The 15,864-nt window shown below is 44.7% G+C and overlaps 1 protein-coding gene across 1 annotated transcript in view; it reads left to right on the forward strand.

Moving 5' to 3' along the window:
* Positions 1-50: 50 nt before the first annotated feature.
* Positions 51-15,864, forward strand: part of LOC308328603 (rho-related GTP-binding protein RhoQ) — a 16,401-nt gene continuing 587 nt past the window's right edge. The window contains exons 1-5 of the mRNA XM_080782572.1: positions 51-193; positions 613-671; positions 9,496-9,660; positions 11,765-11,860; positions 13,281-15,864. The exon at positions 13,281-15,864 is cut by the window's right edge and continues 587 nt beyond it. Coding sequence (XP_080638698.1) covers positions 52-193; positions 613-671; positions 9,496-9,660; positions 11,765-11,860; positions 13,281-13,442 — 624 coding nt within the window. The 5' untranslated portion in view covers position 51 and the 3' untranslated portion in view covers positions 13,443-15,864. The remainder of the gene's footprint in view (positions 194-612; positions 672-9,495; positions 9,661-11,764; positions 11,861-13,280) is intronic.

Raw genomic sequence — 15,864 nt, forward strand, 5'->3', positions numbered from 1 at the left:
AGGGCGTCGGGGGATGATGGTACTAGTGTCGGGACTGGGATCATCATCATCATGGCAAACGGAACCGGCACTATTATGTTGAAATGTGTGGTGGTGGGAGACGGCGCGGTGGGCAAGACGTGTCTTCTGATGAGCTACGCCAATGACGCCTTTCCCGAGGAGTATGTGCCCACAGTTTTTGATCATTATGCAGGTAAGGCAAGCAACAGTCTAGTCAGACAGGACTTTTACATGTGGCGATTTAATTAAGGGCGCCATCAACAGTTGTCCAATTATAACGGGTCCTTTGTGCAAAAAGATCAATCTGAATAGGCTTAATTGTTACTCAAACCAAACATAGGCCTATACATAACATACAGTCTAGTATAGAGACACGATAACGTATTACAATGTGTTCGATCTTCAATGCCTTGTTTTCTGCTGCTGCTCTGTGAGCTCAAAATGCATTGGCTTAGTTGCCTTAAGCATCTGTTGCTATAATCAAAACCACTTGTTTGCCGTCTTCATAGGAGAGAAGGGTAGGAGAGACCCCCTCCCTCCCTTCTCTCCCAACCTCTCTCTCTCTCTCTCTCTCTCTCAAGTTCTCAACTTGTCTTTGTCATTGCCTTGCAGTGAGTGTCAACGTTGGCGGGAAGCAGTACTTGTTGGGACTCTATGATACAGCTGGCCAGGTAGGTTTATTCTAAACACTGGCCCAGTGCCAAGCAAGCATGCCACATTCAAGGACACAGCCCTTCCCTCCCCCTCTCTCTCTCTCTCTCTCTCTCTCTCTCTCTCTCTCTCTCTCTCTCCCTCTCTCTCTCTCTCTCTCTCCCCCCCACTCCCTCATAGCTGTTCCCATGTGCTCTCCAGGGACCACTAACTATCCGCTCTGCGCTGCACCCTCGGGCATCATATTCCGGCCAGACACTAAGCCGCAACAGGTGATGGTTTTCGCACATGGGGTTTAGTGCCAAAGTGTGGTGTGTAGCCTGTGGACAGTGGCGGTAGTGAGGGGGGCTTCATTCAATAGGTCTATTATGTGAAGAACAGGGCTTCTATGTCCAGCGGTGATGTAACAGTTTTGTTAATAGGGCAGCCTAATGCCTGGGTTTATTCTCTACAATGTGCCATTCAGTGGGCAAGAGTTAACTGTATGGAAAATGCTGTGGGCCCGCCCCACACACAATAATGTTTCCACTCAGACACACACACACACACACACACACACACACACACACACACACACACACACACAGTTCAGCACACAGACATGTACAGTAAACACAAGCTTATTCTCAATTGTCTGGCCAACAATCATGACCGTTAATCACTTAAGCTTGTACAACAGACAATAGCTTGTAGATCAGCTATTTTGTTTGGAAAACTTCTTGCCATTTACACCTTTTAATGACATGCCCAAAATAGGAATGCCAGGTTGAAGGTGGTTAACCTCTGGGCCCTGCAGCTCCAGTTCCTAAAGTTGTCGCGTGTCATTGACGCTTTTCTCAGAACCACATTTAACCGTCTAAATGTGTCCCGACCTGACATCCGATGCCAGCATCGGTAAAGGTGAGCGCCGCCGAAAGGTCGACTCACGCAACTGGTTGACGCGGTTCCATTGTCGCTCATTCGTGAATGTTAAATGAATGCATCCCCGTGAATAGAAAGATTACAGCCATATGCCTCCCTTTCCGGACTCATCAACTCCCAGCCAAGCCTCTATCTGTGACTTAATATTTCGGAGAAAACAGATGGCAGTAAAATCACTATCAGCCTATAACACTCACAGGAATGAAAACGATATATTTCATGTGCTCTGGACGGCACATCTGACTGTGTGTGTGTGCGTGCGGCCGTGTGTGTATTACGTGTTGTGGCTCAGGACTCCTGGTCTGGAGGGGACGATTTGTTTTTAGCTGATTCGAAGCGTCTGTGAAATGGAGAAGTTTCCCCCAGATGTCTGCTGTGGGCGCTGTGTGGCTGCCCAGAGTAGAGTTACTTCTCTTTCAAATGCAGAGTCCCCCCCCCCACCTCAGCTGACCTCTTTATGCTGAGCACAAGGCCAGCTGGTAATGTTTATAGCCTCAGCATTTGATCAAAGAAGATCTGGCCGCGGCGCCCCAGAGAGAGAAAGAGAGATAGAAACTGAAAGAGGGAAAGGAGGAGAGAGAAGCTCAGGGAAAGAGGAAGAGAAATACAGAGAGTGAGAAGGGGAATAAGGTGTGGAGTGAGAGAGATGGGGGGATCTCCAGAGGCAGAAAATCTGCTTTAGATCATGGATTTCCCCTTTTAAGTCTTACCCAAGGCTGTGTGGTACTTTATGTCAAAGAAGGAACCCCAAATTATTGTTACTATTTGGCGTCTGCGCAGACAGACACCCATCTGAAAAAGATTTGTGCCAGGAAGGGACCTTCATAAGAGATTTCTTTTCAAATAACCACCCTTCACACTCCCCTCTTACAATCCTGTGCCTCAGTCTGGTCTGGGCTACACATGTTGCATTGGCTTCAAGCGCACTTTAATATTTATATTCCCGGCATGGCTGGAACTCCCATGGTCCCATGTCGTTTCACAGGGACATCAAGCTGGGGGTGAGTTACTGTGTGCCTGACCAGTTTTTGGGCCCTTGACTATTATAATGGATTAAAAAAAGCACACTTGTGGGGCGCTCTTATCATCATACATCACATTCCGTGCTCAGCCAATCAAATCATCACATTCCGTGCTAAAAAACACATTCTGTGCTCAATATGCACACAAAGCTGTGCATAGGAGGGGGTAGCGCCCCTCAAAAATACATAATATTTGGAAGACCGATAAATGTGTTGGGCTCTTGTAGTTTAGTTTGCCTACATTTCCATTGTCATGCCTCTAGTCTAGTCGGATCCAGTTCCAGGCGGTATGTATGATGTCAAGTGTCAAGGTTAGGCCTACATATCAGAGGCAGACAAATCACAATCTGGCGCACTCTGTCATGTGTTGTCTCCGCTTCCCGTGTGACCTGCCACGTTCCTCCCTCAGGCATCGATGGCGCTATTGAAATATTCCATATATATATACGTCTGCAAAGTCTGTGTGACGAGCAGGGAAGGAAAGTAATTTCTTATGCCATGCTGCTGCTGATACGGCTTCTGCAATCTGCACTCACAAAATCCTACGGCAGCAGCGGTCACCAGCGCCCAAGGAGGAAGCATGAGGAAACAGGAAGTGGATGCTAAGTGCCCGTAGTACCCATGGCAACGCTGGTCCTTTTCATGTTTTTGTGTGTTCTGAAGAAGGCTCTGACTGAGTGTTTTAATGTGGTCCAGTGACCAGTCACATCACCGCAGGGAGGCGGAGGTGTGTGTGTGTGTGTGTGTGTGTGTGCGCGCGCGCGAACTGTAAGTGGCTTTACCCAGCTGGGTGCCTCAGTCGAACAGCCACTCTTATACTTATACTATAACCTTGGAATGAGTAATTTTCAGCAAGCCACACATGACCCATCCACACAATAACAAAACTTAATGAACATAATATTAAGAGCTCTGAGTCTGCAACGAGTTCCGGAAGCTAGCACTAACGACGGGACGGTAAACTAGAAACAAATATAAAACCTGTTTTTGCAGGTTAAAAGCATGCTATTCCTGTTTAGTGCTAAATCTGTGATGGGTGACTTTCACTTGAAACATCTCAGATCTGTCCGGGCTTGATTTCTTAACCGGCGTGCGGCCATGTTGAAAGAAACAGCCGCCTGACTCTGTGACACACATCCAGTTTCAGCCAGGGCTCCCAGGAGAATGGAGAGAGAGAGAGAGGAGTGACTCACGCATATCATATAGCTCTCTTATGTCCCCGAGTCAACAGACGCGCGCACGCAACGCATGCACGCACGCACACAGCTGAGATCACACATGCCAAGTGGGAATGCCAAGCCTCACCCCTGATAGAAATGTATGGACGTGTATTAGAGAGGAGCTGATATGAATAACTTCTGCCTGTTATCAGCCTCTGGCATATTATTTATGCACTCACACGCAGGCATGTGCACTGCAAAATCCACAGTGTTAACATTTGAACCCTGAGAGATCTCCGTGATCGATTAACACTGAGGATTTAGCTGTGTAGGAATGCACCGTGTACACAGTCAGTCACACACACACACACACACACACACACACACACACACACGTTTTCTCCCCTCGCTTAAGTCTTTCTCCCTTCAGTAGTCAGTGAAGGTACTGTTACATAATGTGGTGGGCATGCACTCAGGAAACATGCTCAACTGTGTGTGTGTGTGTGTGTGTGTGTGTGTGTGCGTGCGTGTGTGTATATATGTGTGGCGTGCGCGTGTGCGACATGGGTGAACACTGCGATTAAAACTTCTCAAAGTCAAAGGTTGTATGGTATACTTCAAAGGGACTATGACAAAACTAATTTGTGCTGGGCACTCCGGTGGAGCACGGGTAAAGGTTCTTATGGGGCGTGCGCGCGCGCACACACACACACACACACACACACACACACACACACACACACACACACACCCCCACACCCCCCCCCCTTGGCTTTTACCACTAGTGACTCCTACAGGTTGGTACCTGTTGGCACTTGGCACCTGTCGCATAATGTCTTGCTCATGCTGGGGTCTCTGTCGGGGTCTCTACTCTAATAATAATAATAATGGATTTTATTTATAACACACTTTACATTCGCAAGAATCTCAAAGTGCTACAGCAGTGAATAAAAGCTAAAGAAACACACCATTAAAAACATCTAAAAGAACAGGAACATTTAACATTTGGTAAAAAGGAAAGTTTTTTTTTTTTACTATGTAACGTGTCTTCAGACAACTTGTTGTGATTTGACACTTAATGTAATTCAATTTAACCTGTTCTGTGGGGCGTGGAACTACGAGGAATAGCATGTTCTTCTGGTCAAACTCCTTCGTTGTCAGGTGACAAGAAGCGACATTGAAGTCATGTGTATCAGAGGAGAGACACATGGTTGTCTGTGCTCTCTCTAGCCGGGTCGACGAACCGTAGGAGTTACAGTGACAGGGGGACTACAATTATACACTGGGCATTGGCATAATGACTAAATTGAGAGGAAAATGGTGCATGTGCTGGCTATTTATATAAGTTGATGAATTTGTTTGAATAGCCCAGTGGTTCCCAAAGTGGGGTCCGGGGACCCCCAGGGGTCCTTGAGGGAGTTATGGCCGCCTCAATGCATTTCCAATGGGTGTCACATGGTTTCATGACACAACCTTGTTGTACGGCTGTCTTCTGCCCTCCCCCCCATCAACAAGGTTGTGTCTTCAAACCATGTGACTCCCATTGGAAATGCATTGAGGCGGCCATAACACACAGAAGACACAGGACAGTGTGTCTTGCGTGTGTCTTAGGTGTGAGTGAGGCCTTAGTCAGGTTTGTCACCAGCTGTGAATGTGTGCAATTGTATCAGGTTGTGTAAAAGGGGGTTGGCTGTAAAAAATAACAATCTAATCGGAACTCGGCTGACCCACCCAGGAAGTGGTTAAACAAAACAAAATATATATAACTGTATAATGACATGCCCAAAATAGGACGCCAGGTTGCGGGTGGTTAATACACGGCAGTGCTGCACGATTCTTGCTCAAATGTGAATCTTTCCTCCACAAGAATTGAGATTCTCATTGTTTCAGTGAAACAATTTATTGTCTTTAGTCTGTAGTTGCTTAACATTTATTACTACATTCAAAAGGTGGCACCTGGGGAGCCAACTGCAGTGGCTTTAAACAGACTGCTTGACTTAAACGTCTCTTAAAGTCACTCTTGTATAGCAAAAACACAAAAGCAACTAAAATGAACTACAGCCAACTAGTGCTGCACGATTCTTGCTCAAATTTAGAAAAGAGATCACATCTATAGGTGTCTGAATCTAGAGCGCAATCTTTTTTTTAATTAAATCGTGTGGCACTAACACACACGGTTAAATCTGCAGCTCTCTGACGAGAGCGCATGTCGTAGAGACTAGAGACTCTGAGAACCTGACGGCCTGTTTACAGTAAAGTACTGAGTACACACACACACTTCCTCTACGGATCGCTGGGGATCAGAGGAAGGAGACCAAAGGTCATGATAACACGTGCATGTGGACACACACACACAAACACGTCAGACAGACACACACAGACACGCGCACACACGCACACACAGTGCTGCGGACACGTTCTCCCAAATAAGGTGAAATGAGCTGAAAAGTACAGTATATAGCCATATCAGCGTTTATTGTACAGTACCATGTTGTTGAATGACTGAGAGCTGCTTCACGTAATCCCTTTAAAGTGGAGTTCAATCCTAGGTCAAATGCTATTTGTAAATTAATTCTGTTAAACCAGTGATCTTCAATTACTTTTTTGACAGCACTAGTTGCCCAGACGGAGATTAATAAAAGGACAGAGATTTATTGATATCAAAACCGATCGCATCGCTCCACAGGCTGGGAGCATCTGTTGCGCACGTTCCAACGTTCCATGTTATTTCCCAGTGGGACGTCATCGAAAATGTCCCCCCCCCCCCCCCTTTTAGCCGATGAGACGTGAATAACTCTTGATTCAAAATAATTCCGTCCAATAGTTTTTTTTATCCCATGATTTTGCAACCCATTTTTTCACCCAGTGTCAATGATCTAATCATGTAATCCTGGGCGTCCAAGATGCTTCTTTTCACCTGACAGGGGAGAGTTTCCCCGGCTGGACGTAGCACGTGGAAGGAACACGTTATTCCGACCAGTTCCTTTCCCCTCCACCAGGATTATTGCATGTTTTCTGTGAGGGTACCTATCCTAGGGGACACGGGGAGAACATGCAAACTCCACACAGAAAAGCCCTTTCGCCAACCCCGCCTCGGGTAATTCCGTCCAATTCTAAGCAAAGATTATGTGTTAGACGGCCCATCGCAGTCCCGTCGCTAGTCGCGCTAGAATTAATCATACCTCCCGTTGTTGTCGATCGCCTCGGGAGTGTTTTGGCTACATCAAGGTACTTCAGCCACATCCGGGATAGCACCTTGTCCGTCGCTAAATGTGCTCCGCTGCTATAAATCGCTGGGCGCTTTAATGGATGAAATAACCCGGGTGTTAATGTGCAGGGACGCTAGAGTTAATGGATTAAATAACCCCGGGTGTTAATGTGCAGGGACGCTAGAGTTAAATAACCCCGGGTGTTAATGTGCAGGGACGCTAGAGTTCCTGTCGTTAATGTGAAAATCACATAAACCACACAAAGATTTGTCACCGCCGCGGCGCCGCCCCACCCTCGTAGTAACTCCGAGGACACACAAAGATTTGGCGGCCCCCCTGTAGTAACCTCGAGGACCCCCTGTAATAGAGTAAAGCAACTACATACTGTACATAGTGTAGTGAACAGCCATATGAAATGTATCATGTATGTATGTCACATATCACATTTAGTAGCAACAATGGTGAAGCAGTACTTTTTAGTGAATTAATCAATCTAATCTTAATCAAGTCTTTTGCTTGATGGGTGGGGTTTTGGAAACACATCTGCTATTATAGCAGATGTGTCACCCTCCGGGGGTCCTGGGATGCAGTACTGTACTCAGTCTGTACTGTACTGTACACCAACGTCGTTGAAGTAGAACTTATAAAATGTCCCTGGGACCCATCTAAAAGACCAGAGAGTAGAGAGAACACCTCCAACCACTGCAGATGTGCTAGTTAAAATTACATACGTACTCAACCATAATTGGTCATAAATATATTTAACGATATTTATTTAAAACAATGTCCCAGAATGCAGCTGTATGTACATAGTACGTGTGTAGTCTAAAATACTGCAAGCCAAGGCACAAGCCTGAAGATTGGTCCACGCTTCCCTTCATCTTCTCCAATCTAATATAAAGTCCATATATCAAAATGTCATAACGCAGGATACAAAATATGACACATTTGCATCGCTGATCTACAGCTGTTTGGCATATTTCATACTATTCACAATCACCTAATTTGCATAACCACTTCCCTCAGCCTATTTTGCATGAGAATGATTTGTCTCTGAGGAATCACTCATATAAACAGTACTGCCATAATGCGCTGTTGCAGTTTTATCGGGAACGAGACCTGGCAAAAGGTCGGTCGGTCCTGGCAAAGAGATTAGAATATCATCAAGACAACATTGTCTAGAGACGTTGCAGCAATTTTGGGCACAGTGCGGACGTTGCATCTAATTTGGTTTGATTTCCAAGGACCTTGACTATAAATCATCTGGACAAGCAGGCGAGATTGATTCACTTCCATTCGACTTGGCCAGCAGGTTGCATCAGTTTGAGTCACAATCTAATAGCTGGACATCCATCGATCTTCAAGCTGGCTGCAGACAGTTTTCCTGACCTGCTGCACCAGACATCAGTGCATAACCCCCCCTCCCCCCCTCACTCAAATGTAAATGTCAGATGAGTCGTGACTATTCATATTATGTGTGGAATTCAGATGATCCCATCAACACAGGCTTATCTCCCTGTGAGGAGTCGAGGACAAGAAAGCACTTCGATCTCGAGCACAGTTGTTAGCGGTATATGCTAATTCGTTATTTACACCATCTTGAAGGATATCGGATGTGGCAGTGTGTCTGGTTTGAAAGGTCTTGTGGCTCGGTTAGCTTCAGAATTCCCTCTAGTGTTGGGAGAGAAATAAATGATGTGGCAAAGATGAAACTTTCATATGAAGGTCATTATGTGTATGCAGACATTCTTTCATTTTAACTGACTCGGTCCCGACTGCTTGATTATTTTCTGCATAATCATTCCCGCCATTATATTGTTCATTATTTGCTTAGAACAGTCTAGTAGAGAAGCTTGGCTGTGTCCATTGGATTAAACAGCAAAGTTATCTCTCTCTCCATTCTAACTTCTAAGTGCTTCTCCATCTTTGTCTTGCCTCCTTTCTTCCGTAGAACATAAAGTAGGCCTAGGAGGCGGGGTGTCTTCATTGGGAGCTCATTTTTCATAATGCCTTAATAATTCATGATGAACAATAATTCCACGGATATGACAGGACGGTAGATAGTCAATGCCGTCGTTGCCCTCTGCTCCCTTTGTCCCTTTCAACCACCATCCTCCCAAGCAGCCACCAGTTATAATAACCATAGTCTCCACTCAGGCCTGCTCCCAGAACCTCCACCCCTCCCCCCGACCTGAACAACCCACCATCCCGTCCCAGTCCCTTCATGTCCTAACCCCAACACCCCCACTGTAATCAATTACAATGAATTGAATAACAATCGACCTACGTTGGGTATGTCAATATGGCTGAAAAAGTAAAAAGAATAAAGTGAATATAGCTCATCCACAAGCTCTCAGTGCGTCACGATGCGACATGTGAGTTTAAACAGGCTACTAGATTATTCCATGAATTGAAAAAGTAAGAATAATAGCTACAAAAATAATCGCTATAGCTGTAGTCCTACACCCTCCTCGTCGCTTCATTTCGGAGAGCCACCCAGCTGACACAGCGCCTGCTCTTTCATCTCCTCAGGAGGACTATGACCGATTGAGGCCGCTATCCTACCCGATGACCGATGTCTTCCTCATCTGCTTCTCGGTCGTCAACCCGGCCAGCTTCCAGAACGTGCGAGAGGAGTGGGTCCCCGAGCTGCAGGAGTACGCGCCCAGCGTCCCCTACCTGCTCATCGGAACACAGGTCAGTCACCGCGAAACCAACTGACCTGACCTGCACTGCTTCACAAATGGAGAGACTTTTCCATTTTAACTAAAACTAAGATGAGAACATATTACTGTTTTAGCTTCACTGCATTCTGCTTCCTGTCGTTTTTAGGATTGATTTAAAAATTACTTTACTTGTTTATAAAGCTCTCAATGGTCTCCGCCTTTCCTACCTACATGACTGCGTGCCTAGATACGTCCCAAACCGCCCCCCTCAGGTCTTCCACAGTTCCACTGCTGGCCTGCTCAATGTGCCTAAAAATAACTAAAAAACACGGTGAAGCAGCTTTCTGCTTCTACGCGCCAACGGCGTGGAACAAACTCCCACTATACCTTCGACAGGCAGCCTCTGTAGACACTTTTAAAGCACAGCTCAAGAACTACTTCTACATTCTTGCTTTTAGTTGATCTTTTAAATTCTTAAAAGTCAAATTTGTATCAATTGCTGCCGCCAAAAACATTACATTGGAACGTCCAGATATTTGAATAATGATGAACGTCTGAATGCCATGGCTCATGTTCCTCCAACTCCAAGTTCCAAGTACAGTATAGTCGTAAGCAGTGTTGATTTCGTTGACTAAAACGAAGACGAAAAATGTTCGTCGACTACCTTTTTCCGCTGACGAAAACTACATGGAAACTAAATAAAAACTAAGACTAAATATACTGACAATCTGCTATTGTGCTTGTAGATCTGCTATTTTCAGCATGCAAGCAAGTGTGAAATGACTTGTGTCTTACTTATACTAGATCTCTTACTTAAACTGGATCACTTATACTGGATCTCCACTAGTCCGTTCCTAACATTTTAGTCTAGTTTTTGTTTGTTGACGAAATTGTCAATATATTTAGTTTTAGTCATCGTAGCTTAGTTCTCAATTAGTTTCCATCTAGTTTTCATCAGTGAAAAAGGAATCGTCGAGTAGAATCGCCATAGTTTTAGTCGACGAAATCAAGACTGTAACACAGGAGTCTTTCCCCCGTTGCAATGTGCTGCCAGCCCCCTCGGAGATGGATGGCTGAGGTGGAGCGCCACACCTACCATCATCTCCCTGTACTTATACCTACCTCACCACTTCTATGCTACTCACTCATACGCTGGGTTGGCGGTGCCCGCCCGGGATCCAAGCCATGACCTTGTGGTCCAAAGGCGAGAGCCCTACTACCAGACCAGTACTGCCTGAGGTACCCGGACACTATTTGACGTACAACAAAGCAGGGTAGGTTATCCACCCCAAGCTTCCAAGCTCATTGTCAAAACTATCGTCTAAATCTTAAACTAAATCACACCCGGTATAGCTTGGAGCAGCTATAAATGTTACTTTATTCAATGGTCATCCAATTCACGTCTATTCACTTATAAGAGCAATCTCGACTCAAACACACATACATGTTTTACGTGTAACCTCGATTAATCGAACTCTAATATATTAAACATTAAACCTGTATATAGGAGGGGCTAGCGCGGCACACCCCTCAACAAAACGGCAGTGAAGTCCACTCCACTCCAGCAGCAATGGAGACGAAGGAGTAGGAGCATCTTATGTTTGTGTCGGCTGATGTTCACTGCTCTTTTTATCAGTTTCCCTCATTAATCACCTTGCTCTTTGCAGCTGCATGCTGATGTGTGCGCATCAATTCATAAAAGGGACCAGAGAGAGAGCAAACAAACCTAAAAAAACCCCAAAAAGTGTTAATACTGTATGCCTTCACTCGTTATAAGAGCCTCTGCAGCACACAGGTGAATGCATTTGTCCTAATTGGTTATTAGCGAGATATAGAGTGTGTGTGTGTGTGTGTGTGTGTGTGTGTGTGTGTGTGTGTGTGTGTGTGTGTGTGTGTGTGCCAATATGGCCTTGTTTCAAATGTTCCAATTAAAAAGAAAATGTGGCAATGCATTTATCTTCTGCAATGCAATAAGAATCATGGTGTCTGCATGTTGCAGACAGTGCCAAGGACACTGATATCTGATACATGTCGGTTGGTTTTAGCTAACAGGAAGTATGCATTGTGTGTGTGTGTGTGTGTGTGTGTGTGTGTGTGTGTGTGTGTGTGTGTGTGTGCTCGTGTATGATTTTTAGATTGACTTGCGGGATGACCCCAAGACCATTGCCAAACTCAACGACATGAAGGAGAAACCCATAGCAACGGAGCAAGGACAGAAGCTGGCGAAGGAGGTACATATCTTTATGTCTGTATGCCCAAACTCCCAAAGCAATGGAATGACATTATGCAGTTGGAGTCAGTGAGTTAGAAAGGGGTAAGAGAGCCGTCATGTCCAAGTCACATTCCTGAGGAACACTGACCCTGGAGTGTCTCCATGGGAATGAGATTCCTTTCGTGAAATGATCGGAATTTAAAACCCATTGACAGCCTGCGCCCTAAACTGTATCCAGGACCGCATCCCGGGTCCAGTGAGTACACAACGTAGAACGTGCATGTTGGAATGTTCTGACCAAAGTAGCGTATAGCTGTCGAATGTGGTCTACGATAACTCGCCAGCTGTCGAGACAAAACGTCATAGCTCTCTCTCAGCAGGGTTGTTTTCATCGACTAATAAAATGACGAAAAATGTTCGTCGACTACCTTTTTTAACTGACAAAAATTAAATGAAAACTAAGCCATGATGACTAAAACTAAATATACTATTGATTTTGTCAACAAATAAAAACTAGACTAAAATGTCAGGGAAGGACTAGTGGACAAGAGATCCAGTATAAGTCATTTTACACTTGCATGCTGAAAATAGCAGATCTACAAGCTCACAACGCGTCGCAGCGCGGCAGCTATTTTCAGCAAGTGTAAAATCAGTCATTAGGCCGGCATCAAGGCCCGCCAAAATTCATTTTAGTCGACTAAATCAACTGTATATGTAGTCGACTAAAATCTTGTGATATTTAGTCGACTAAAACTAGACTAACACTAAGACGTTCCAGGTGACTAAAATGTGACTGAAACTAAATGAAAATTATTCACGAGACTACGACTAAAACTAGAAATGTACTGCCAATACTACCATGATGGCATTGACGTCCATGGATTTTTGACGATATGTAATTTTTACAGTTATTCAAGCCTTCATTTCAAATGGTCATAAGAAATCACTTTGACTTTGATGCAGCCCCTCCATCCATGCTTGATTTATTTTGAGGGGCGCTAGGCCCCTCCTATATACAGCTTTAATGTTTGTGTTGTTTGAACAAACATTAAAAATGCCATTGACAATGAACGGAGAACTAATGTTTGTGTTGTCTGAACAAACCAATTGACAATGAATGGAGAATTTAAGTCATACGTGTCTGAGCAAATCGGCATATGTATGTCAGTGGGAACCCTTGGCCAATAAGGGACCACCATTCTTGATGATGATGATGATGATGATGATGATGTACGATTATTAGAGTGCCCCTCACTTCACACAGGTGTGATTATTATCAAGTCTATTTTGGGGTTTCTAACAACTGCCGATTGAACAGCATACGCTGTAAAATCATCTTCATTTAGCTCTGTTACGGGTCTATTTTTGTTTTTCAAACTTTCACAGTTAAATAAGCACTCCAGATTTGTGTACGAACCGGTGTTTTGTGGTGTCAACAGATCGGCGCGTGTTGCTACGTGGAATGTTCGGCTCTCACACAGAAGGGCCTGAAGACGGTATTCGACGAGGCCATCATCGCCATCCTGACCCCCAAGAGGAAGAAGGGCGCTCTCAAGAGGAGACTGGGGCCACGGTGCATCAACTGCTGCCTCATCACGTGAGGACGACGACATCCATAGCAGAACACGTTCAACGTTGAACTCGTACAACCAAACCCGGACCGAAGGCAAAAGACAAGACAATGCGGGGTGGGGGGGGGCGAATCGAATTCCCACATGAACCTTGGAGAGCAACATACTGTAGACGGAGATTATAGGGACCGAAATTGACGATTCAAGAGCTGCTTTGGAGCTGTAGTGCTCTTTGCATGGCCATAACTCTCTCCTGCTGTCCAGCACCGACGTTTCGGATGCAGTTTACTACCAAAGGAGCACCAACCCAAGTCAATATCGTCTAGAAGACGTTGTTTGCCTCTAAAAGTACCTTATTTTCTAACCCTTTTTAATTCATTTTACCTGTACAAAGTTATTATAAGCGACCTATATATATATAATGGACATCATGCTGTAACTTTCAAGGGAACGCTAAGGATTTCATTTTATGTGTGATCTTGGACAGATTCTTAAAATAAATGCTGAAATGCGTGTGATGACACAAGCAGCGGAACTGTGACAGTCCATCGATAATAAATGGGAGGTTGACACTGTGTAGTTCTGTGGATACAGGCACATGTCCCCATTATTTGTCTTGGAAGCTTAAAGGGATACACTTCACCCTTTTTGCAAAAAAAAAAGAAAAGTTAATTAATGACGTTTAGAAGGTTTAGAACACTTTCCTGGGGGTCTTTATGTGGTTTTAGATTGTAGCAGTGAGCCCAGTGTCTCTGATGTCATGGACACTGGGCTCACTTCCTTCCTGGACTACAATTCCCATAATGCTTTAGTGCACTGCTACTCCTTGTGGATAGGGGGAGGGGCTGTGTTACTGAGACAACATGTAGTCCAGGAGGAAGTAAGTGAGCCCAGTGTCCAGGACATCAGAGACACTGGGCTCACTGATAAAATATAAAATATCTAAAACCACATATAATAAAGACCCCAAGGAAAGTGTCCCTTTAAATACCTCAAAATATTTGAACTCCAAAAATGTATTTTTCAAATATTTTGTTGGCCCATAAACTCAACTGCTAATTGCTATTTGAGGGCCTATTTTTCTGGTTTCCAGACTGTCCCAAGATCATTATGTAACAAATGCAATATGCATGTAAAGTTTAATGTTCTTTAATGGTAGGGTTTCCCTTGAGGTTATATGTGCTATATCTGTGCGAGTTATTTCTTTCCCTCCCCTTTCTTTTTTGTAATCACAGTGTTAATAATGCAAGGCAGCGCTCAGCACCTGCCTAGCAAGTGCTTTACAACTACAACACGTCGTGTTGGACAACGAACGAACGAACACACATGATCCACCATCCACTGAAATGCTGCAAAGAGAGCCAGGTGTAGAAGCCACAAGTGTAGTCTGTTGTGCTTTCAGTCATTTCCGCCTGCCACATCTCTCGCAGCGTGGCTCGGTACAGTACGGTGATGAGACAGAAGTTATACACTGTGCAAAGCTCAGCCTGATGTCTGGGACTGGAGCCGACATCAGGAAGCCCAGAGTTGTTTTGCAACTCTACCCCGTGGAAGGAGGATCATCTGATGTTGATCATTCATTAATTATCTCTGAAATATTATAAATCTGTCTATGAAAGTGCTATCGTCTTTTCAGAAAAAAGTGAATGACATTACCAGCTATCCTTTGAAAAGTAAACGTGAACGTTTTTCTTTTGGGTTTTTTTAGGCTATGAACCATTTTGTATGTCATACTGGTTTTTTTTTCAGATTATCTCTCACTTTGGGATGAGTATATCTGTAAATGGCAAGCTGAGCTTAAACTGTCTCATTTGTTTTAACAAAGCTCTCTGATGCACACCTGGTACTCTCAGAGAATGACACGCACAACGATGGTTTGCGCTGACCCAATACTGTATGTCTGATGCACAACATGAAGCACAGCCTGTGTCCCTTCATCTCGTTCAACAAAAGCACATCCTTTCCTCTCCTAATCCCTGTGCCTGCCCATGGAAGGCCAGTGGAAGCACATAACGGGCCCAGCAGTAACCCCTGCGGTGATTAACCATCCCTTAATAAACACAGGTTTGATCCTCAACAACCAAAGTGTCCTTGAGCAAGACACATACTGAATGCAGATAGATACCGCAACCATGCTCACTCTTTGTAAGCTATAGTCTGTGGTGGATAGCGGTGCCAGCTAAATGCCCAAAATGTAAATAGAGGTGACGAATGTGCACGCTCGGGGGGCCTGGCAATGGCATGACTGCTTCTCGTCTTTGAACCGTTCATTGCTCCTCCAAAATCTTGTTACAGTGGCATTTACGATTTGAGGAAACGCAGCGCATTAGGCGTTTGACCGTTGGCCACATAATTGTGTAATTTCCCACTTGGCAACACTGTAGAAATGGGAAGCTGAAGAGTACCGTAGGTCATTGTATTTTGTAAAAAAAACAAAAAACTATTTATTTTA

This window comes from Protomyctophum bolini (genome assembly GCF_963924005.1).
Source record: "Protomyctophum bolini genome assembly, chromosome: 14".
NCBI lineage: Eukaryota > Metazoa > Chordata > Actinopteri > Myctophiformes > Myctophidae > Protomyctophum > Protomyctophum bolini.